The sequence below is a fragment of the Budorcas taxicolor genome, chromosome 10 (genome assembly GCF_023091745.1).
Source record: "Budorcas taxicolor isolate Tak-1 chromosome 10, Takin1.1, whole genome shotgun sequence".
Taxonomy (NCBI): Eukaryota; Metazoa; Chordata; class Mammalia; order Artiodactyla; family Bovidae; genus Budorcas; species Budorcas taxicolor.
In genome coordinates this window covers 68,968,157-68,994,115 of record NC_068919.1, presented here as the reverse complement: position 1 = coordinate 68,994,115, position 25,959 = coordinate 68,968,157, and the positions used below count along the sequence as shown (strand labels likewise).

The 25,959-nt window shown below is 37.0% G+C and overlaps 1 protein-coding gene across 1 annotated transcript in view; it reads right to left on the bottom strand.

Annotated features, from left to right (window-relative positions):
• Nucleotides 1-25,959, bottom strand: part of KIAA0586 (KIAA0586 ortholog) — a 138,522-nt gene that overhangs the window by 35,051 nt on the left and 77,512 nt on the right. Inside the window, exons 26-29 of the mRNA XM_052646477.1 lie at nt 22,339-22,473; nt 16,500-16,674; nt 7,479-7,636; nt 3,682-3,790 (exon numbers count right to left, since the gene is read on the bottom strand). Of these exons, the coding sequence (XP_052502437.1) occupies nt 3,682-3,790; nt 7,479-7,636; nt 16,500-16,674; nt 22,339-22,473 (577 nt within the window). The remainder of the gene's footprint in view (nt 1-3,681; nt 3,791-7,478; nt 7,637-16,499; nt 16,675-22,338; nt 22,474-25,959) is intronic.

Genomic DNA, 25,959 nt, shown 5'->3' with positions numbered 1-25,959 from the left:
GTAATTCTGAGATCTATTGTAACTTAACTATATTTCAAATACAAAGGCAAAAATTTTCATTTGCACTTGTGGCTAGAAATAGCTTCCAAATGTATATAAGCTTTGAATTTCCTAATTCTCACATATCTGAAGTTACAATCACTATAGTGAGGTATAAAAGGTGCTAAGATATAAAGGAATTAAATTCAAGACATTTGTTGGTGTTGCTCAGTCGCCAAGTCATGTCTGATTCTTTGCGACCCCATGGGCTATAGCATGCCAAGCTTCCCTGTCCTTCACTATCTCCTGGAGTTTGCTCAGACTCATATCCATTGAGCCAACTCTTTGTGACCCCATGGTCTGTAGTTTGCCAGGCTCCTCTGCCCATGGAATTCTCCAGGCAAGAATACTGGAGTGGGTTGCCATTCCCTTCTCCAAGGGATCTTCCCGACCCAGGGATGGAATCCAAGTCTCCTGCATTGCAGGCAGATTCTTTACCACGAGGGAAGCCCAATTCAATACATAATGTAAAAAAAAAAAATCTGTGATTTCCCACAAGAAGTAACCAGATTTTGATAAATTATTGCAATTATATTAATTAGTTTTAGCACTTTGATACATATTTTCTGAGCAACATATTATCATCTATAAATAAGAAAACTGAAGAATGCTGTAATTTTAAACATCTTTGACAACTATTTAACCACAAAACATATACTCTAATTTTTTCCCATTGACTCTAGTAAAGCATGTCTGACTTTCTAATTTATTATTTACTATGAAGTTCTTAAAATTTTAAGAGAAAAACTAAAGAAAAATATTTTTTAAAGTGAACTATTTTAATACATCACAATATAATTTAATTGTTCCTGGGTTCATAACAAATACATGAATTTAAATACAAATACTTCATTTGTACTGAAGAAAGCTAAGTTGCACAGTGAAAGGGGGGAAAAATGAGTTCTTAAATTAAATTATTAAAAAGTTGCCTTCACTATAAAACTGTTAGATAATTAATCAGGGCTTAGAATCAGATAAGTGATATCATGTGATCAAAGATACATTCAGTGAATTCAAAGCCAAGAGTTTTACTCTTAGATTCCAAAGATATCATCTTTCGGAACTCAATTCAATTTTTCTCTTTTGTGTAAAAATCTCAAAGTAATAATCCAGGGGAGAGGAGAAAGCTTGTCTTTACAGATTTCCCAAAAGCTTAGTGCTAGAATCTATGTTCTACCATTATCTTCAGTAAATTTTTAATGGATGATCACTGAAAAACTACCACTATTGCTGGCAAATGGCTTGGTTTCTTCACACACACACACACACACACACACACACACACACACACAAAACTACCACTATTGCTGGCAAATGGCTTGGTTTCTTCACACACACACACACACACACACACAGAACTACTATACATTTCAAAGTGAAATACATGATACTTCTTCCTGAAACAGCCATAATTTTGGGTTCAAGTATTTGTAGAAGCATTTATCTTCCAGAAAAGATGTGGTTTTGATTCCCTTGTGATAAGGTGAATTTCCTTCATTATCTTCAAGGCCCTTTGCGTATGAAAGATAGGATTGAATTCCTTCAAGGTCAGTCAAAGTCCTGAAAGCCCTAGAGGATTATTTTGGCACTCTGACTTTCCTAGTCTCTGAAACATTTGGCAACGTATCAGAGTTTTATCAGAGGAAAAAACCCCACAAAATTTATGGGGAAAAAAAGTTGTACCTGACTATTGCCAAAGGAATTATATTCATTCAAAAACTATTTAGTAGGGAGATATATATCAATTACAGAGTGAAACACTCGGCTCCTATTTGAAATGTTCTATCTATAGCCCACTGGGTATTTATTTGTCTTGGTTAAAGCTGACATAGGCCTGCTCCCCTAACTTCTGTATTATACTGTAACTGTCCTTAGTCACTCAGTCGCATCTGACTCTTTGTGGCCCACGGACTGTAGCCCACCAGGCTGCTCTGTCCATGGGGGTTCTCCAGGCAAGAATACTGGAGTGGGTTGCCATGCCCTCCTTAAGGGGGATCTTTCCAACACAGGGATGGAACCCAGCTCTCCTGCACTGCAGGTGGATTCCTTACCATCTGACGCCCATGAATACTGGAGTAGGTAGCCTACCTCTTCTCCAGGGAATCTTCCCAACCCAGGAATCAAACTGGGTCTCCTGCATTGCAGGCAGATTCTTTGTATTAGATGTAAAATTAAATGAAAATAATTTTTACACATATTAAATCCAATTATTCTAAATTCTTTCTAAATAAAACTGCATCACTAGCTAACATATTGGCTTCTTCTATTTTATTATTTTTATTGACATTAAATGTTAATCGGACATTATTTAATGACACTATTTTAAGTCAACAAAAATTTAAATATTGCCATCTTGTGGCCATTCATATACATGAAACTGAAAACAATGTCACTTTCCTAAAGAAATTTACCTTTAAAATATTCCCAAATATATTTTCCTTATCAGCTGAGAAAAATGATCATTTTATTACATACAACCTTCTCCAAGGAGATAAAATGCATCTATACATTTAAGAAATTATATATTTTTTTAGAAAACTAAATTAAATATACAGTCATTGGCCATGAGTGGTAACAGAATTCAGTAGGACATCAGGCAGTTCTGATACTATCTGAGACATATTCCTTTGCTCGTATCTACATAGTCATGATTTAATACAATAAGGAAAGTTTTACAAGCAATTTTCCATAGGGTTCTAAAATATAATATCAACATAATAAGTAACATTATTGTACCATTGTTAAGTTTAAAAAAGTGGTCAGGAGGGCAAAGTTCTGAAAAGCTGGAGCAAGAAAGGAAGAGAAAACAAACAGAAAAGTAAAAACATAAATAACATAATCTTAAGCTCTTTCTCATTTAGGTCTTCCTCAAAATGCCAAATGGCTAGTTACCTTTGCAATTAGACTGGCATTCAATACATGAGCTAAAAAAAAACCCACAAATACAAAAGCAAAAAAAAAATTCTACTGCTCAAAATACTCCTAACACTTTTGCAGATAGAATTTTTAAACAAAAAAATCTTAATTTCTACTGTCAAATTTCAGAATTTAAGTTATATAAAATTTAAATGACTAAGAAGCAAGAAGGTAAACAAGGCAACCTTGTAGAAACATAAAGACAACATCAAAATGCTGTGATACTGAGTATAGAATCATTCAGCCACATCATTTTGTTAATCAAACAATACAGAAAAGTTCATTCATATGACAGCATTTAACATGAGAGTCCTTTGTTTCATAAGTTGTACCTGTTAATCAAGTCACCACAAAATATAAACAGCCTTTACAAAGCTCCTGAATATCCATAACTGCTGCCTTTATCATAATTTAAAACAGACAACTATATTACAGACTTGTACATAGATAAAAAGATACTGACATTCAATTGTACAAGAACCAAAAAATAAGATTAAAAGAAAAATACTACCTAAGAGTTTTTAAAATCTATTAGAAATAGCATTTACTGATAAAAAAAAACTAACATATATATACTCAAATACAGGATGAGAGTCTTAATCCCAATGGACTAAATGTGAAAAAATAAGATAATAGAGATAAGACATATAAAAGTAAAGAATTCTCATTATGTATTTGTTCAGTATCACAAGTATCAAACTACTATTACAAGAAAACTAGTCTTACCTTGCTGCTGTGAAAGTGAAATATCAGATTTATTTCTTACACGTATTAAACGACTTTGAATTGGCTTGTGTTCAACTTGCTTAGCATCTTGGTCTTGCTTTTGTTGGTACTAAAGAATTAAAGATATGAAGTTATAATATCATTTTTTAAGTTACTTTTAAAAGATCTGAGCAATTATGTGTTTATTATATAAAATTTGAATATTATGCATGCTTTCTAAGTACCAGATGGGTAATGGAGTACATATTACAAAAGAAAAGAGATTACAAATAAATCTTTCAAAAGATTTGGATAATATACAGATTTCATATATGCAAATAGCTTCTATTTCTTACTAGAGAATTCAGAGCTACTTATAAATCAACTATTCTAGATATATACATGATGGATTTAGACAGGATAAAAACTTAATTTGGCTGTAAGTACTTCCATATAACTATTTTTGCATAAAATGAAAATCTGCATAATGTACTGCAATTTTCAAAAAGCTTTTATATATAATAACATCATTTAATTCTCACAAGTGTTGAGGAGGTATTATTATCCTTTGTCACTCAAGAAATGTATATTCTACCATAAGCCTCATCATCTCTTTTCCTTACTACAATCTAATCAAATTTAAAATTTTCAGTAGTAAAATTCCTTCACAATCACACTTTACAAATTGTGACGAATTTAGCCATTCTTTCTTTCCTGTTTTATGAGTCTAGTTATGAATGAGTCTCTAAGAACAGCTACCAGATACAATTTGACAGAAACTTAAGATGTCTCTGAACTCTTATCAAAATACAAGCAGAGAAGAATCTGAAACCTATCCACATGGACCCAAATGTAACCACTTCAGTTCCGGCAGGTACCTATTTATCTACAGGTAAGAATGAGCAGTTTCAAGCTGCAATAGTCACAACTAGCCTTACCGCTGGTCTTTTAAGTTTAGAGCCTTTGTTATGTAGGTTTCTGCCCTGAAGGAAATATTATTTTGATGTGTATTTCTAAGACGAGTACTATGACTATCTTGGGCCACTTCAACTAGAACCTTCCTATGAACCTTCCTATTGACTGCCTCCCTTAACCACAGAGTACTGTGGGGCTTCCCTGGTGACTCAGTGGTAAACAACCTGCCTACCAATGCAGGAGACTCAGGAGATGCAGGTTTGATTCCTGGATCAGGAAGATGCCCTGGAGAAAGAAAGGGCAACCCATTCCGGTATTCTTGCCTGGAGAATCCCATGGACAGAGGAGCCTGGCAGGCTGTAGTCTGGGGGATCACAAAGAGGTGAGCATGCACGCATGCAGATTATGGAGCTAAACTGCTTGTATTCAAATCTGGGTAAGGCATTACCTAGCTTTGACTCAGGGTTAAGTTACTTAATGCCCAAATATCTTGATTTCCTCATTCATAAAATGGGGATGATAATAATAATTACCTCAGTAGGTTGTTGTAAGGATTAAATGAGTTAAATAGAACAGCATCCAGTTGAGTATAAGCACTAGAAATAAGTTTATGCTATTATTATCACCAGTCTATTTTTCCTTTAATAAAGGAAATCTAAGAAATGAATTTTTTTGAAGCCATTCTAATGGTAACACTTTGCAGTTTTATTTTAAAACAGGCCAATAAATAAAGGAAAGCAATCTTTCATTTTTAAAATATCTTTATTGAGGTACAATTGATAGACAATAAACAGCATATATTTCAAGTGTATCATTTGCTAAATTTTGACGTATGTATATACTCAAGAAGTGATCATCACAATCAAGATAATATGATGAATAAATCCATCAGTCTCGAAAGTTTATTCATAACCTTCTGTATTCCTTCCTATAACTACAGATAAGCTTGCATCATCTAGAATTTTATACAAGTGGAATCATAAAGTACGCACTCTTATTTGGGTGTGGGTTCTGGCTTTTTTCCCCCGCAACATAACTCTTGTGAAATCATCTGTGTTACTGTAGGTATCAGTAGTCCATGGCTTCTTCTTGCTAAATAGTATTCCATCTTATAAATATGCCAAAACGTGTATATTTAGCAACTTATGGACATTTGTGTGTGTAAAGTTTTTGCTGTTGTTTAGTCACTAAGTCGTGTCCGACTCTTTTGTGACAACATGGATGGCAGCTGTCAGGCTCCTCTGTCTGTGAATTTCCTAGGCAAGAACACTGGAGTGGGCTGCCATTTCCTTCTTGGAGGGATCTTTCTGACCCAGGGACGGAAAATCGCTATCAACATTCATGTGTGAGTCTTTGTGGAGACGTGTTTTAGTTTCTCTTGGGTAAATAAATACTTAGAAGTGAAATGTCTGGGTCATATGGTAGGTGTATGTTTTACTTTTTTAAGAAATTGCTAAACTGTTTTCCAAAGCAGTTGAATCATATTACATTCCCACAGCAGTGGGAGTTTAAGTGCTTTACACTTGCCAAAATTTGGCTTGTTAGCCTTTCTAATTTTAGATGTTCTAATGGGTGTGTAGTAGCATTTCATTGTGGTTTTAATTGGCATTTTCCTAATGATTACTTGATGTTGAAAATCTTTTTATGTGCTCACTTCTTTGGGTAAGGTATCTATCCAAAGATTTCATCCATTTTTAAATTGGATTGTTTTCTCAATATTGAATTCTGAGTTCCCTATATATCCTAGATATAAGCTTTTTATCAGATAAGTGATTTGCAAATATCTTCTCCCAATCTGTAGCTTGTCTTCTCATTCGGAGAATGGCATTGAAACATGTACACTATCATGTAAGAATCGAATCGCCAGTCTATGTCCGATGCAGGATACAGCATGCTTGGGGCTGGTGCATGGTGATGACCCAGAGAGATGTTATGGGGAGGGAGGTGGGAGGGGGGTTCATGTTTGGGAACGCATGTACACCTGTGGTGGATTCATGTCAATGTATGGCAAAACCAATACAGTATTGTAAAGTAAAATAAAGTAAAAATAAAAATTAAAAAAAAAAGAAAAAAAGAAAAAAAACCAGTGTGTCTTAAAGCAAAGTTCTTAATTTTTGATAAGACCAGTTTATTAATTTTTTTCTTTCATGGACAGAGTTTTTGGTGCCATTTTTGCCTAGCCCAAGGCCACAAACAACTTTTATTTTATTACAGAAGTGACTAACAGATATTTATTCATTATTAGTTTTTTCCTGATCTTTATTTGGTCATAGGTCATTAATATTAAACCCAACATAACAGTGTATTCCATAAACAATCTTTATCTTATAGATTTTTGGCTTTCATCTGCAACACCCTGCAATGCTATATAATACCATACCATGACTATTTATTGAATAAATTAATCCACAATGAGAAACACTGTAATAGCATTGTAATTAAATGCTATCGCATTTAATTTAACATGAGCATTCTTTTTTTTTACATCTTGGAGAGTATCCTATTTTTTCAGTACACAAGAATTCACGAATTTTAATATAATAAATATTTACTGAATACCTACTATGCACAAACTACTAAGCTAGTTATTGCATGGGAATATAGAACATAGCTATCTACCTAGGTAACAGGCATTTTTATATACATTATTTCTAATTTTTAATTTAAAGACAAGGAAATTAAAGCTTAGAAATAAGCTATGTATGTATTCAAGGTCCCAGCTAGAAGTTGGATAAGCTAAGATTTATAGCCAAGTTTGAGTCAGTTAAAAAAAAAAAAAAGAAAAAAGGAGGCATGATTCGAGGCTGTCTGATTCCAGAGACTGTGCTCTTGATAGTGTACCATGCTAAGGCAATACTGGTACCATTCTGATTTAAGTAAAGTACAAGTACTTAATTGGGTACCTGAGGAAAGTCTTCAGTGGCTTCTGATAATTTAACATCACTTTCTTGTGCTGTCAGAAGTGTCGTGGGAAGAGTAACGGGAGGATCTGGCTGCAACTCCAATTCTCCCAAACTCATTGGACCATGACTAGCACATAAATCTTCATAAACAGCATCTGCTATCAAATAAGTAAACAAAAAGTTAAAACAAACTATTTCTTAAAGGAAGAAAAATTGGCTAAAATTACCAATATTTCTCACCTGCTGAATTAGAAATAGAAATACGTCAACAGAAAATGCCTGTCTCCAAGCCTTCATTGCAATTAAAACCAAAGCTCAGAGCAAATTCAAAAAGTACCTATGTTCAAACATATCTATGGATTATTCTAGGGTTCCAGTCAGCAAGTTGTTTATGCAGCCCCCACACAACACCCACTCTTACATACCAACTCCCAACCCTCCAGAATACCTTTTTGGTCAATAAAAGTCAATAGAATACTTTCTATCTAAAATGTAATCTTAAAGCAAAGGACAATTTCCTGACTAGAAAATGTTGACATTGCTTAGCTCTGCTCTGTAGATATTTTTCTTCAAACAATCAAGCTCCTCTTTTCCTCATCCAAATGACATCTCAATCAAATCAATAAAAAGAAGACAATATGAACAGAAACAAGTATTTATCTAATAACATCACTGTACATTTATATTGCACTTTAAACTCCAAGCACTTTCACATACATGATCTCATTTAATTTGAATCTCACAATCATTCTGTAAGGTAAGGAGATCAGATAATTTTATAATTGTCTTTCACTGACAAAGCTAAGGCTCAGGAAGGTTAACCAATTGTTCAAAAATCAGAATTCTAGTTAAGAGGTGTATAGGAACTAAAATCCTCATCTTTTAACTCCTACTCACTGTTCCTTATTTCACATTCTTGCTAAATTATTTCTCAGAAAATTCTGTTTTTCCTAATTAATGGTCATCTTTCAAATATAGCACAGTATGGTCTATCTCATTTTAATCAACAGAAATAGACCTGAAGCTCTACACATAAACTAAATTGTTTCAAATGAAATGATACTTTAAGACCCCACAGATATTATGTTCCACTTACAGGTAGTCTGTTGAAAATTTCTTAGGTATAGTAAATAATCACTCTCTATTTTTTTACATTAATCTGTATTTTTAGATAAGTGAAAGTTGCTCAGTTGTGTCTGACTCTTTGCAACCCCATGGACTGTATACAGTTCATGGAATTCGCCAAAATACTGGAGTGGGTACCTTTCCCTTTGTTGGGATCTTCCCAACCCAGGGAGTGAACCCAGGTCTCCCACATTGCAGGCAGATTCTTTACCAGCTGAGCCACAGTAAGTTTTACATAAAGTTATAAGAAAAACATAACCTGACAGGGGAAGAACTTAAGTAGGTAATTCACAGAAGAGCAAATTCAAATAATCATCAAATATAAACTCACCAGGAGTCAGTCATATGTTTATACTTTAATTGACAAAAATAAAAAAGATAATAAAAATAATATCTGGCAGGGATACAGGGGAAAGGTTGTAATATATTACTGATAAAGATAAATTAGTTTAAACCTTTAAGGCAGCAACTTGGCATATCTATTTTAAAATTTAAAATATATTTTCCCTTGGACCTGTTATTTCTGGGAAACAACTCCCTAAATATAAAATGCAGCAATGTGTTAGGCTATGTTGTTGCTGTTGTTAGTTGCTCAGTTGCGTCCGACTCTTTGTGACCCCATGGACTGCAGCCTGCCAGGCTGCTCTGTCCATGGGATTCCCCAGGCAAGAATACTGGAGTGGGTTGACATTTCCTTCTCCAATGTGAGGCTATACATGAGTGAATATTTACTCTAGCATTGTTTATAGTGGGGGGAAATGGTAATAAAGTAAACATCCATCAATAGAGCAATGACTAAAAAAATTACTGGAAATCCACACTGAAAGGCTTTATGCTCATTATGCAGTCCATAAAAAGAATGAATTTAAGTAATACTAGTTGACCTGGAGTAATTTCCATAGGGTTTCCTGGGTGAAAACAAAATGCACGATATAATCTCAACTTGAAAAATGACAACAAATATACACACACTGTTATGTACCTATCATATATAATTATATGCAGAAGGGAAAAAACCTAAAAGGTTACATATCAGAATCTTAACATGTGTTACCTGAGATAAGGCATAAAGTGGGACAGGAAAAAATGTGAGGAGGAGGGGTAGATGAAGAACATTAAAAAAAAAAGAATCTATACTTTAAAGTAATATATAATATAATCACATTTTATTTTTATATAAAATGATATGTGGCTGACACATGGGTGTAATGAAAAAAATTAATTACAAAGACAAGATAGACTGTGATAAAAGAAAAAAAATGTATGTAGAAACCCAGAAAGTGTATAAACAAACATCTCCCAAAAGCATTAAAAGTGCATAATAACTCTCCGCTCGTAAAACACTCTATCACTTAACCTTTATTTACTGACTATGCTACCTTCCCTGCTAGATGACTGAGCTACGACAGCAGACAAGATAAAGTCCCCACTCTCAAGTGAGATTACAAATCAGTGTGCTAAGAGCAACATCAGGCAGCTGACATTAGAGGACTACACAGAATATCTGACGGTATCGAACTCAGCGATAAGGGGTCAGGCAAGGATTCCATGAGAGCAATGTCAACAATGTTGCATTAGCTACGTCACTTCTAAAAATTACACTCATTGAGTGTAATTATGTTAGTTCTCCCTTTTTAAGAGGGATGCTCAAAGGATTATTCCATTCAAGTTAAATTTAATTAATTATAACTTGAAATCCCTCATTTTATTTTTCTAGAATACTATTGCTTTGAAAAAGCAGTCTGCTTGAATAGCCAGTGCCAGCAGCAGCTTTGGTTCTTGCATGTCTAGTAAGTTATTCCATTTGTATGAAACCCAAAGGCACCTCAAATTCCACTCATTCTTATTTCCTCCTAATTCTATCTCTCCTCCATACCTCCTCTCTCCCTCAGTGAATGGAGATACCAACTATCTAATCATTCTAGCCAGAAACCTGGAGATTTCTTAGACCTTCTCTTCTTTTGCATTTCTCATATCCAAACTAAGTCTTGTCTACTCTCCTTCTCAAATGTCTACCAAATCTCCCTTTTTATACCTTCCTGCTTCTCAATAATGACTCACCAAGTTTACTATAACTGTCTCAGCTACAGGCTCCTTGCCTTCAGCCTTAATTCTCTCCAATCTATCCATCACACTGCACCTCACATATTCTTGCCAAATAAAAGGCAAATTTGATCATTTCACTCATTTATATACAATCCTTAATGGATCTGTGGATATTATACAGCATTCAGAATTGATAGAAATTCACAAATGACCTTTCCATGGGAATAAATATAAAGCAAGATTGGAATTATTTTCCATTTTGCACACAAATAAATCTCTACTATCTTACAGTAAATCTAAAAACCACTGGATGTTATCATCTATATCTACCTGGTTTCTGCTAACTGGTCCAACTTCATTACATCCTAAGCTTTAAATCAGTAACAAAGTACTTACATTTCCCTGCTTAAGTTTCTTTGTCCTTTCAACTTCTCCCCTTCTCTTATTATGTATTCTGCCATGAAGGTTTCTCCTACACTTACTACACAGCAAATGCCTATTCATCACTGAGAACTCATTTCAAGTAAGCTCCTCACATATAGTGTCTTTCTTGATTGCCCTCCCCAGATTCAATTGACCTGTACCCCCAACCCTATTTGGACTGCTTTACCACAATAACCTATTGCATGTTTTTGGTTTCTCATATACTATCTCTACTAGAGAAAAAATTCACTAAGAATAAGGCGTTATCAGGTTTTATGTTCCTACCACTTAGAATACACTTAGAGCAGAGCAAGCAATCAAAAAATATTTTCTGAATAAGTAAATGAACAAACTGGAACATGTTTATCACATTTCATAGTCTGCCTAATTCCTCTAATATTCAGTTTTGCATCGGCTCTTCCGGGAAACCTCCTCTGAGCCCTCATGTGTGGGTTTTTCCTCCTCTGCACTCCCAGAGCAGCCTGTGTTGTTGCATTAATCAACAATATTATAATTGTTGTCTCACATTATCCTACATGAGTTTGTAAACTTCCTGGAGAGCAGACAGCTATTACCTCTGCTTCTCAAAACCCTTATTTAGTACATGCAGGTATTCAGTGCATTTTCTGAGTAAATGAACAGTTATAATTGGTAGTAAATCTCAGACTCCTCAGAGTTTGTTCAAAATACTAGTTCACATTTTAGGGTTCTTAAAACAATTCTTCAAACCTTATTTAGCATCTTTTTGTTATTCAACCCAACCTGAGAGCCTCAGAATTAGAAACAGTGGTATAGGACTATGAGTTGCAAATAGGATACTTTCTGAAAATGAGCAGAAGTGGGGACAGGTGAGGTAAGAACAGATGAGCCTCTGTAAACAAAGCTATTAGAAATCAACATGAAAGGCATGAGATTAGACAGTAGCAGAAATAATGATACATGGGACTCATTCTTCTACAATAACCATAATGCAACATTCAGAAAACAAAGATCATGGCATCCGGTCCCATCACTTCATGGGAAATAGATGGGGAAACAGTGGAAACAGTGGCAGACTTTATTCTTGGGGGGCTCCAAAATCACTGCAGATGGTGACTGCAGCCATGAAATTAAAAGACGCTTACTCCTTGGAAGAAAAGTTATGACCAACCTAGATAGCATATTCAAAAGCAGAGACATTGCTTTGCCGACTAAGGTCGGTCTAGTCAAGGCTATGGTTTTTCCTGTGGTCATGTATGGATGTGAGAGTTGGACTGTGAAGAAGGCTGAGCGCCGAAGAATTGATGCTTTTGAACTGTGGTGTTGGAGAAGACTTTTGAGAGTCCCTTGAACTGCAAGGAGATCCAACCAGTCCATTCTGAAGGAGATCAACCCTGGGATTTCTTTGGAAGGACTGATGCTGAAGCTGAAACTCCCGTACTTTGGCCACCTCATGCGAAGAGTTGACTCATTGGAAAAGACTCTGATGCTGGGAGGGATTGAGGGCAGGAGGAGAAGGGGACGACCGAGGATGAGATGGCTGGATGGCATCACTGACTCGATGTTCGTGAGTCTGAGTGAACTCCGGGAGATGGTGATGGACAGGGAGGCCTGGCGTGCTGCGATTCATGGAGTCGCAAAGAGTTGGACACGACTGAGCGACTGAACTGAACTGAACAAAATACTTAAAACAAGAGGGACAAACTAGTCCTCTATAGGTACCTTTTTTTAAGGCAACTGTGTTTAATTTCTGGTTCTATTAAATGTATTTGAGAAGTTATTTTTACCTTCTCCAAAACAGTATCATGTGTCAAGCACAGTGCTAACTACTTTATATACAAGAGCTGAATCATTTGAAAAGACCCTGATGCTGGCAAAGATTGAGGGCAGGAGGAGAAGGGGACGATGGAGGATGAGATGGTCGGATGGCATCACTGACTCAATGGACATGGGTTTGGGAAGACTCCAGGAGTTGGTGATGGACAGAGAAGCCTGGCATGTTGCGGTTCATGAGGTCACAAAGAGTCGGACATGACTGACCGACTGAACTGACTGACTGACCTCTAATAACCTTATGAGGCAGATACTATTTGTGATAAGCAGCTTCCACTATGGCCCCCTAACAATTTTCTCCTGGTATTCAGACCTTTCTGTAATTTCCTGCTATATTATTCCAGGATTGGTCTTTGCTATTAACTGAACGTGGCAGAAGTGATGACATGTCACTTCTGACTTTAGGTTATAAAAGACACCATGGGCTTCCATCTTGGGTGCCCACTGTGTCTCAGATCATCCACTCTGGGAAAAGCGAACTGCTATGTCATGAGCAGCATCACAGTAAGGCTCACGTGGTGAGGAATTGAGGCATCTTGCCAACAGTCATGTGAATGAGCTTGGAAAGCAGATCCTCCAGCCCCAGCTGAAGTCCTCAGATGATGGCAGCTCCAGCCAACAGATTAACTACACCCCATGAGAGATCCTGGGAACCACGCAGCTACGCCACTCCTAGACTCCTGGCTTTCAAAACTGTGAGAGATAATAAATACTTCCTGTCTTCATCTGCTAAACTTTGGGGTAATTTATTACATGGAAATAGATAACTAGTACATTAATATTATCTCTACTTGATAGATGAAGAAACTTGGGCTCAGAAGATTAAGTTACTTGACCAAAAATACAGATCTGGAATTCGAAATGATTTCCGAAACTTCAAAAGCTCAAGCTCTTAGCCACTCTGTTATACTGACTCATCTACATACTTAATCTAATGCCACATTCAGTTCAGTTCAGTCACTCAGTCGTGTCCAACTGTTTGTGACCCCATGAACCACAGCACACCAGGCTTCCCTGTCTATCACCAACTCCCGGAGTCCACCAAAACCCATGTTCATTAAGTTGGTGATGCCGTATAATCACCTCATCCTCTGCTGTCCCCTTCTCCTTCTGCCCTCAATCTTTCCCAGCATAAGGGTCTTTTCAAATGAGTCAGCTATTTACATCAGGTGGCCAAAATATTGGAGTTTCAGCTTCAACATCAGTCCTTCCAATAAACACTCAGGACTGATGATCTTTAGGATGGACTGGTTGGATCGCCTTGCAGTCCAAGGGACTCTCAAGAGTCTTCTCCAAAAGCATCAACTCTGTGGCGCTCAGCTTTCTTTATAGTCCAATTCTCACATCCATACATGACCACTGGAAAAACCATAGCCTTGACTAGATGGACCTTTATTGACAGAGTAATGTCTCTGCTTTTTAATATGCTGTCTAGGTTGATCATAACTTTCCTTCCAAGGAATAAGCATCTTTTAATTTCATGGCTGCAATCATCATCTGCAATGATTTTGGAGGCCCCAAAAATAAAGTCAGCCGCTGTTTCCACTGTTTCCCCATCTAATTTGCCATGACATTATTATTGTTTTCAATTCAATTAAATAAATAGCTACAGAGTACCTACAATTAAAAATGTACTGGTCTGTAGGTAACCAGCTAGATGATACCATAAGGAGGGGCTGAATAGGATACATCCTAATGGATTTTATTCTGTAACAATTCAGTAAGTACCTCTTTGTTCACAAGCACCAAGCAGCTCTCAAGTGATCTGTGAGAGCCATCTAGTGTTGATTCTATTTAATCACAATCTGCACAGTTAGCTGGATACAGATATAGAAGTCGTGTTTTATACTACTTTGAACCCTAATTTAAAATACTGAAACATGTATAATATCATATAAGAAACGAATCGCCAGTCCAGGTTCGATACAGGATGCTTGGGGCTGGTGCACTGGGATGACCTGGAGGGATGGTACAGGGAGGGAGGTGGGAGGGGGGTTCAGGATGGGGAACACGCGTATGCCCGTGGCGGATTCATGTTGATGTGTGGCAGAACCAATACAATATTGTAAAGTAATTAGCCTCGATTAAAATAAATAAATTTAAATAAATAAATAAAATTAACACTCTTACTATGTGCATAAAATAAATAATTCAAATATTAATTTATTCCCATGGAAAATTCAGTCTTGAGCGCCTCTCATTTCTGAACGATAAGGTGGAAAGCTTAATATAAAACTGACAGTCTAAATACTCTACACCAATGTATTTCTTTCTGATTTCTGGCAAATCTGCATGACTTCAGAAGTTCTTTTCATTTAAGAGGCTGCAATAACATGAGATTATCAATAACTGAGAATACAGTTGATCCTCATTACTCTGAAGATTTCATTTCTACAAATCCACCTGATAAAATTTACTTGCAACCCTGAAATCAACACTCACAGCACATGCAACTTGTGGACATGCATGCATGTATACAGCAATGAAAACCTGAATCACCCTACACACAACTCAGCAGATGAGGCTGAACACAGGCTGCTCTGCTTTCTTATCAGATCTTATACTGTGAACAAGTATTCTTTTTTGCTGTCTATTTAGTGACAGGTTTTCCACATTCTTATATGTTTTGTTGGTGATTTTGCTCTTTAAAATGGCCCCAAAACATAGTGCAGAAGTGCTCTTTAGTGTTCCAAAGTGCAAAAAGCTTTGATGGGCCTTACAGAAAAAATATATGTGATAGGTAAGTTTCATTCAGGAATGAGTTATAGTGCTGTTGCTCATGAGAATCAGTGCTAATGAATCAACAGTGTATATTAAATAAGTGCCTTTAAATAGAAATATACATAAAGCAAGGTCATGTATTGTCAAAAATGTTGTATATATATTAATAATAAATATAAATATAATATACAGGCTCATAGGAACCTAACCCAGTATTTCCTCTAGGAAGAGTGACTCAGTATTTCCTAATTCAGTGTTTGTGGTTTCTCTATTATAGGACCTAATGAGAATCAACTACATATACCAGAAACGATATTCTGTATTCTACTCTCATTCTCAAACTGTTATAGCAAAAAGTTTAGTTAACAAAGTTTCAAAATAACACTGAGTGTACTGAGTTCTGAGTCAGAAATTCCTACAGCATAAAAAGTGAACTTCTACAGTATTACCTAATTAAACATTGTCCTACACAAGATGTTATGTGAGTTTTCATGTGCTAGTTATCTTTTTCCCAATATACATTAAACTAAATAATATCACTACTAAAAATGTTAAGTAGACATACACATATTACCAAAACTATCTCATGCCCCACCCAGAGATTCATGTACCAACACTGTTACATGAATCACATTTGGGGAAACATTGCTATATATAGAAAAAGTCATTATCAAACTTTTCAATTGTGAATACCCTTTTAAATAAAGAAGGTTTGCAAGCTTCTACCTGAAAACAGTTATGCTTTTCTTAATTCAGAGTAGGAACAGTACTGTAAATTATAATACAAAATGGAATATAGCATTCAACATGAAAACAGTACAAAGAGAGTGTGATGGGATTCAAAGTAAATATTCTAACAGACACTACATCAGGAAGGAGTATTCTGGCGAATACCTGCAACCGTGTCACATTGCTGAGATGATGGCTTCAGAGCACATTTTGCATCTGAGGACTCGGCCCTAGCCACAGGCCGCTGCGCGTGCGCGGAAAGTCCCATGAAGACGCTCTCTGCTGCTGCTGCTGTCAGCCTCTGTCCTTCACTAAGCTCACCCACACTGTTTTCCAAGTCCTGTAAAAAGTACAAACCATTGTTATAAACATCACATTAAAATCAAGTCAAAACAAAAAATATCTGTCAAATGGATCAGGATGCAGACCACCTGATTGAAAAGTATTTTAGAAAGTGCTTTTCAAGCCACATACACATTACATGAAAGTTAGTTTAATAAGATACCTAAGTGTAGGCTTTGCTTTTCTTATGAAGTATTTCTTCTGAAGTTAAATACCCATTATCTGTTTATTCAACCTCCAAATTAGACAGCAATAAAACACACCAGGAATTTTTTATTATTTAAAACACTAAATGCTGGCACACAACCTAAACTGCTTATACAGTTTAAAATTAGAAAATAGAAAATTAACCTCTTGTTCTTTCTGAACGAAAATCAGCTAAAGTTGTTAGAATGAAGTTTATAATAAAACACTTGCTGAAAATGTACAAAAAGTACAAATATGCTTCTTTACCAAATATATAAAGTAAAAACTTTAAAAATGATGTGTTAAAATTCTTTCTGTGTTAAAAACTAGATGACCTAATCACAAGCACATGTTGTGACTTGGAGATATTCTAATTAATGAGTTTACTAATCAAGAACTGAATAAAAATTCCACTATATGAACCCTCTCATATTTTTTATTTAAAAGGAGTTTAATTTCAACCACGGGCTTTTTTAAAAAAAAAATATATGAAGAAATCACTGCTGAAACATCTTTGATGACTGTTGACTACAAAATAAAATCTAACTGCTTAGCTCATCATTCACAATTTTCTACAATTTACCCTAATTATCCTCTACAGATTTATAGCTCCCCTTATTCTGTAATCTGACTTTTCTTAAAGAATATCAATGGCTCAACATTCTTTAAACAGGAAAAGACTGTTTTTTAATTAATATGAAACCCTTGGAGATTCTTGGGCAGAGTATAGGATGATGGCAGACACGTTTTTCTTAGAAATACTTCACAGGACCTATATTACTCTACCGCTACCATATAAATGCTGTGCAATATACAGTACCTTCTCTTTGATGAACATTTTCAAGGGTACTTGTAACTGCTAAATTACCTAACACCTTAATACTCTGTGGAAGATTTAGCTTCCCTATTCACACAACGCTGTAATACCACATAAGCATTTATCATTTTTATGTCATACTCAAATCTCAGAGTCACGTCAACTCTGTTAGTTTATCTATAATCTACAGTAGTACACCTAGCCCATCCACATACATGCACAAAATGCAGTCCTGTCCTCAGACTGCTCTCACTGACCAGATGCTCCCTCTGGGCAAAGAGTAGCAACAAAGAATGGCTACTATTTTCTTACCAAAGCAGTATTTTAACTCACAAATATATCATTATTACTAGTTCTTATTACAAACAAATGTTTAAAACATAGGAGAACACATTTAATGTCAATCACTGTTAATCAGATTGGCAAAAATTTAAGATTAAAAATACATAATGAGGTGTCAGAATCTCATAAAGTTGAAAAGCAGTGCTTTAGATTCTGTTTAAATTATAAATGCCTGTGCCTTCTGAGTAAGTTCCACCCCTTGTTATCTTCTATCAGCTCAGTTCAGTTCAGTCACCCAGTCGTGTCCGACTCTTTGTGACCCCATGGACTGCAGCATGCCAGGCCTCCCTGTCCATCACCAATTCCTGGAGCTTACTCAAACTCATGTCCATAGAGTCAGTGATGCCATCCAACCATCTCATCTGTCGTCCCTTTCTCCTCCTGCCTTCAATCTTTCCCAGCATCAGGGTCTTTTCAAATGAGTTGGTTCTTCATATCAGGTGGCCAAAGTATTAGAACTTTAGCTTCAGCATCAGTCCTTCCAATGAATATTCAGGACTGATTTCCTTTAGGATTGACTGATTTAATCTCCTTGCAGTCCAAGGGACGCTCAAGAGTCTTCTCCAACACCACAGCATCAGTTCTTCGGTGCTCAGCTTTCTATATAGTCCAAAATTCACATCCATACATGACCACTGGAAAAACCTAGCTTTGACTAGACAGACCTTTGTTGGTAATGTAATGTCTCTGCTTTTTAATATGCTGTCTAGGTTGGTCATAGCTTTTCTTCTGAGGAGCAAGTGTCTTTTAATTTCATGGCTGCAGTCACCATCTGCAGTGATTTTGGAGCTCTCCAAAATTAAGTCTCTCACTGCTTCCATTGTTTCCCCATCTATTTGCCATGAAGTGATGGGATTGATTGCCATGATCTGAGTTTTCTGAATGTGGAGTTTTAAGCCACCTTTTTCACTCTCCTCTTTCACTTTCATCAAGAGGCTCTTTAGTTCCTCTTCGCTTTCTGGCATAAGGGTGGTGTCACCTGCATATCTGAGGTTATTGATATTTCTCCTGACAATCTTGATTCCAGTTTGTGCTTTATCCAGCTCGGCATTTCACCTGATGTACTCTGCATATAAGTTAAATAAGTAGGGTGACAATATATAGCCTTGATGTACTCCTTTCCCAATTTGGAACCAGCTATTGGTCCATGTCCAGTTCTAACTGTTGCTTCTTGACCTGCATACAGATTTCTCAGGATGCAGGTAAGGTGGTCTGGTAGCGAGGCAATTTCTCATGGTACAATAAAAGGATTTTATTCTTTTCATAGTTTGGAGAGAGAAAAACTGCAATCAGCCTAAAAATTCTTCAGCAGGAGAATAAACTAGGGCATACTACATGGTAGATAAAAAGGATATGGTATGTCTTTTAGGATTTAGTTAAATTTTAAGAATCAGATGGCAGAATAACACATATACATACCTCAAAATTATCCACACATGAGCATACACACACACATGGGCAAATGTTTAGATGCTTAGAAAAAATCTGGAAAGGATAATCTTCCAACTTCTGGGCTTCTGGTCTAGCCAAGATGACGCACTAACAAAGGCTGCCAGCTCCCTGTCCCCAAAAGTGTTGGAGTAACTACAGAAGTGAGAAGCAGCCATGGATTCTCAGAATTAAGTAAAAACTGTGAAAAAACACTGGGAAAGACCAACTGCTAGCTTGACCTGGTGTGTGTGGGGAAAAAGGGCTGCAACCCGTGGAGGAAGGTGGCTACAGGGGGCGCAGTGAGAAGAATGACTGATATAAAGAGCTGCTGTCATTTCCTCTTTGCCTCATTAACTGGAAATCATCACTGCTTACACCTTAACCATAAAGATCTTGGCAACAATCTGGGCTGCAGATACTAGTGCCCCAGAGTAATGATGTCAGGGAGCATGAAGGCCCAGCTGGGGTGAAAAGTGACAGGTGACATCTGACCAGGAACCCATGGGCATTCACTCCTCACTCTGTCCCCCTTTGAGCCTGAGGACAGGAATACAAAACCTCTCAAAGAAACTTCTTCCTAAGGGTTTTAAAGACACAACAACCCTCAGAAGAACTGAATGGCAGAGTATCAGCAAACAGCCATCAGGTCACCATCAGGAGTGGCTCTGTGCTGCCTGAGAAGCCCTTTCCTGGGGTTCATCGCCTTGTCTCTTCTTCTGTTCACTTAAACAGACCGTGGCCTGATTTTAGTCCTTAGCCAACACTAACTCTCAGACAGAAGATCTTATCCTACTGCCCCCACCCTGGCCTTGGAACATGAGTTCATATAACAAAAGAAACAAATTATTCACAGAGTAAATGTTTAAAAAAAAAGTGAAAAACATTAACCATATACACATACACACACACAAAAGGAATAAAGAAAAATACTAACAATGTGAAGCGAAAGATCATTAAAAAAAAGACACCAGTGAGAATATCCAATATAAATAATATAGAAGTCAGATAAACAGTAGGTAAAGAACAAATTAGTGGTTGGCAGATCAGATTGAAGAACTCTCCAAGAAGAGAGTAAAAAAGAATGAAGAGATAGAAAATCTAAGACACAAACAGAAGCAGAAGTATTAATATCTGGAAATAAGTTTTAGCCAGAGAGGGAAAAAGATGAGAGGAAGAAAAAAACTGAAAAAGTAGTAGAGATAAATTTCCCAGCATTAAAAAAATGGAAAAGTCTGAGAACAGAATGAATAAATGGACCGATATTGGTGGTGGTGATGGTGGTTAGCTGTCCCGTTGTGTCCAACTGTTTTGTGACCCCACAGACTGTAGCCTGCCATCTCCTCTGTCCATGGGATTTCCCAGGCAAGGATACTGGAGTGGGTTGCCATTTCCTTTCTCTCAAGCATTTTCCCAACCCAGGGATCCAACCTGCAGTGTAGGTGGATTCTTTACCACTGAGCCACTGGAGAAGCCCAAACAATATTACTGATTTCCCAAAAGAAGGAAACAGGGATTAAGTTAGTGGAATTTTTAAATTATGCTGACATTTCTGCTATTTTCTACTATTTTTTGTTCCATTTTTTGTTCCATTTGTGTGTCTCATTTTCTCTCTCCTTTCTCTCTCAGACTTCTGGTCTCTGTACTAAGCGGCTTGGTTTCTAGAGTTATGAAAGCACTTTCTCAAACTTAGTAGCAGCAATTACAAATAATATCTTTCCAGTGAAATCAATTTTTAATCAATACCTAAATAAGTTGCAGAAAAAATAGTTGTTTTTCAACAAGAAGGAATAAGTTAAACTAACATTTTTTTTTTCTATTACTAAGTTCCATATCTTTTTTCCTCTATCTTTCCTAAGCATTTAAATCTTTAAGAATAAAAATTATTAAAAAATAAAGCTAGCCATCTCCTTGGATGATACAGAGTTCGGATCTCCAGTTCATCTAAAGATAGTTTCGCACCTGTTCAAGCAAAGACAACCAAACACAACAGAAAGAATACTAAACAGAATCAAGAATCCAAGTCCCACCTCTATCATTAACCAGCCTGAGTGACCACACTGTACCTTTCCACCTGGCATTTCCTTAAGCATCTTAATGTTTCAAATCAAATTAAGTATCTTCCCCACAAAACCCGGCACTCTTCTCTCTGCATTTCAAAGTCCACAACTACACAAGCACAACTTCTCTTAATCAGTGACCAATTACTGCCAATTCCATACTCAAGTTTAAATCTCTCTCCTTTCCATTTCTGCTTAACTGCCTTTGTTAATGTTCTCAGTCTGGACTACTCCAATGGTGTTCTGACAGACCTCCATCTTTCCCTCACTTGTCCAGGGCTCCTGACGCCTTCTTAAATATCTTAACTTGTGACTCCCTTGCTCACAGTATCTTAATGGACTCCAATGGCCTTACCCTGGCCTACAAGGCTCTTAAAGATTATCTGATTCAATCTACTTCTCTAGCTATTTGATCAGTTACTGCATGGTAGAGTAATTGTTTAAGCTCTTTTTTCCCTACAGGACTGTAAGCTGCTTAAAAGTAGGGATCCTGCCTCAACATCTTTGCATCTTTTCCGACGCTGTGTCTGGCATATTGTAGATACTCAGTAAATAGTTGCAGAAAGAAAACAAACGACACTGATCCCCACAAATCATTTAAAAGGGTTTTAGCTTGTTTCATCTGTAGAATATGAAGTTTAGAACTGATGGCCTAAATTCCTTTCAGTTGTAAAAATCATAACTGTATGGTTTCAGGTTAAAGTTACTACAAGGCTGATCCCTGAATAAGCTGAAGTATTAGCATGCTTTAACTAAAAGTATGAATATTTTTGTTACGTTTTTCTTATATTTAGATCTAACAGAAAAAATAATTAAAGTTAAAAAGTACCTCTGAATGATATATGGCTTGCTGTGAAATTAATGATTCCGGGTTTTGTTTAGCAAGAAGAGAAAGAACTGCATCGGCATGAACTTTTTTATGGGGCATCCTAATCACTTGTCCTTCGCTGGGAGGATCATCTTCCTAAATAAAATACAAAGATAATACAATCAAAAAACAAGAATTAATCCCCCAAACAATTACATTTTTCATATTAATAATTCATAATCCATAAAACTTAAGTCATTATGACTATGATCATATTGGCACTTTACACAAAGAAGATGGACTCTTTACTATCATTTGGATCTCATTTCTATTCAGCTACACTAAAAATCCTTTGTGTTTGCCTCAAATATAATCATCAGTATAAAATAATTTGGTTACATTTGAATTGGAGATTTACTGTAAAAGATGAAAATTAGGCCTTCTGTCCCATGAGACTGAGTGACAATGATTCATCGACATTTTATTCAGGATCGCCAAGTGTTTCTCACACACTTTCCTGCTTCCTGTGGATGCAGCACACAGAGCTGGGCCCCAGTGTGGCAACGGGGGTGAAGCACCATGGTGCAACCTGGACCACAGGCAGAAATGAAAACCTACAGAAATATGTTGAGGCACCTACAGACCTTTGATGGTCCCTGTGCCTTTGTGCCGGAGAAGGCAATGGCACCCCACTCCAATACTCTTGTCTGCAAAATCCCATGGACGGAGGAGCCTGGTGGGCTGCAGTCCAAGGGGTCGCTAAGAGTCAGGCACGACTGAGCGACTTCATTTTCACTTTTCATTTTCATACTTTGGAGAAGGAAATGGCAACCCACTCCAGTATTCTTGGCCTGGAGAATCCCCGGGGCGAGGAGCCTGATGGGCTGCCATCTCTGGGGTCGCACAGAGTCGGACACGACTGAAGCGACTTAGCAGCAGCAACAGTGCCTTTGTGCTGACCTCCAGTGCTTTTGAGGGAGTACGAAGACCCAGCTTAGACTTCTCAGCACCTCAATATAGACCAGTTCGCCAAATGAAGGACAGCGTACGCCACAGAACCAGAAAACTGGATTCCTTGTAAATACCAGTATTAACATGACTTTAGACTCCATTAATTGTAATTCTATCTAAGTATCTTATGTTTAATGTAATAAAGTTTATTAACTCTGGAGCACAAGTCTTTATCCCCCAGGTGTACATAGGTAATGCCTACTGATTCATAACTTCAAAGTTAGTCTCAGTTTTTCAAGATTGTATTTCTGCATGTGATTCTATCATAAATTTGTAGCATATCTGATTTTAGGCTTAGTAAAAATATTGAAATTAATTAGTTTTAAATGCAGAAAAAGAAAGATGTTATAATTTAGTCCTGGTTCAGGTCAGCATTTACTTTGAACAAACCTAAACATGCTTTGGCACCAAGATACAGTTCTAAGAAGGGATAAAAATGCCATAATGACATATGAAGTAGGCCAAATATTAGTTTAATGCTTCTCTGAAAATAAAGACTTCTCCTTTAGTCTTCCCCCAGTATTATTTTATAAAAGTGACTTCCACTTTCTTCAGAATAGACTCAACCAATTACTCATAATAATTACTGTTAGAAAAGCAACTGCCCTATTAAAATCTTATCAAAATGCTCCTTCATTATTTCATACTCCCACATATAGTAGAGAAAATTGTTTTAACACATTTTGAACATATGAATCTCCAGATTAGGCATCTTTCATTACTGTGTCTTTAATAGTGTAAAGATGCTATATGGCATCTTTCATTTTTTGTTTGTTGGACTTGACAAACACCAGCCCCTTGCAACTCAAGCTTTAGAATTCATATAGCCCCAATTAGAACTCAAAATTTACAGTTCTTAGCTTGACAGAACTTAACATCAGGTTTCCCCGGTGGCTCAGATGGGAGAGAGTCTGCCTACAATGTAAAGAGACCAAGATTCGATCCCTGGGTTGGAAAGATCCCCTGGAGAAGAAAAAGGCAACCCACTCCAGTATTCTTGCCTGGAAAATCCCATGGATGGAGGAGCCTGGCTGGCTACAGTCCACTGGGTCGCAAAGATTTGGACATGACTAAAGAGACTTAGTACACATAGCTTAAGCTGATAGCTTAAAATGAAAGGCAAAAGTATTATGTACCCACATAAAAATCTGTCACTATATAGCTATGTGACACAAATAAGTGATTTAACCTCCTTCAACTCAAAGTAAAATAAGTACTAACATATTTTTAACAAAGGATGCATATCATCCTTTAAGATGCCTTTTTAAAATATAGAGGTTTAGGCTTCTAACCTCCCACACACATACATGCATACCACATAATCCTCATGACCTACTGAATTCACTTATCAGAGGGTGGGGCCAAAGACACACATTTTTAAAAGTTCCACTGGTGAATTTAATATACAGTTCTACTTTACATCATGTGAATGGGTTGCTTTAAAGAAATTTCTAGCATTATGATTGTGATGGGATAGAAGAACATGATGTTTCAAAAGTATACCAATCTCCTTCTGTTTCATCATGATCATATACAATGATACAAATGAAAAGATTAATGTAACTAGCCTCTACTTCCAGTCAAGATGGAGTAATAAAGACCAGAAACATTGCTTGAAACAACTAAAACATGGATAAAGTATGTGAAAAAATGCATTTCAAAACATGGAGCATCACTCAACAAAAAACAATGATCCCTGAGAAATGAGAAACAAATCAGAAGAAGCCTATGACTGCTCCAGCTTGCAGCTTATAGGTTTCCAGACTGTGGCACAGGAGACTGAGCTGAAAAGATGGAGCTGAAACTCCAGGAAGGCCAAGACAGCTAGAGTTCCTAAGACAGGCTGCTGCTGCTGCTGCTGTTGCTGCTGCTGCTAAGTCACTTCAGTCGTGTCCGACTCTGTGCAACGCCATAGTCGGTAGCCCTCCAGGGTCCCCCGTACCTGGGATTCTCCAGGCAAGAACACTGGACTGGGCTGCCATTTCCTTCTCCAATGCATGAAAGTGAAAAGTGAAAGTGAAGTCGCTCACCTGTGTCGGACCCTTACGACCCCATGGACTGCAGCCTACCAGGCTCCTCCGTACCTGGGATTTTCCAGGCAAGAGTACTGGAGTGGGTTGCCATTGCCTTCTCTGAAGACAGGCTGCTAGAAAAGTGAAAGCTGCAGAGAGAGAACTCTGGAGAACTGCAATTGATTCCCTTTGAGTATTAAGCTGATTACTAATCAGCAGATGCATTTGAGGCAATTACATGAGGCTGCAGGAACAAGCACCTGAGAAGGGATTGGCTCTAACAGTGCCTGATGTTAAATAACATCATATATAACAAAGGACAATGGTTGTTCCCACTGGCCACGCTGGAAAACCTCAATACTGAGGCACTGAGTGGAGTACATAGAAGAGTCTTCTCTCCACAGTGGGGGATAAATAGCCCTAGATTGAGTACCACTGTGGTATTGCCTAAAAAACCATAAAAGCAAGACTCAAAAGGATAAAGCTGTCTGTTAAGTACTTAGCCATTCCCTGAGCAATGCTCAGAAATATTTATAGTAATATAAAAGTGAAAGAAAAGTGTCGTGTCTGACTCGTCACAATCCCATAGACCGTACCCCACCAGGCTTCTCTGTCCAAG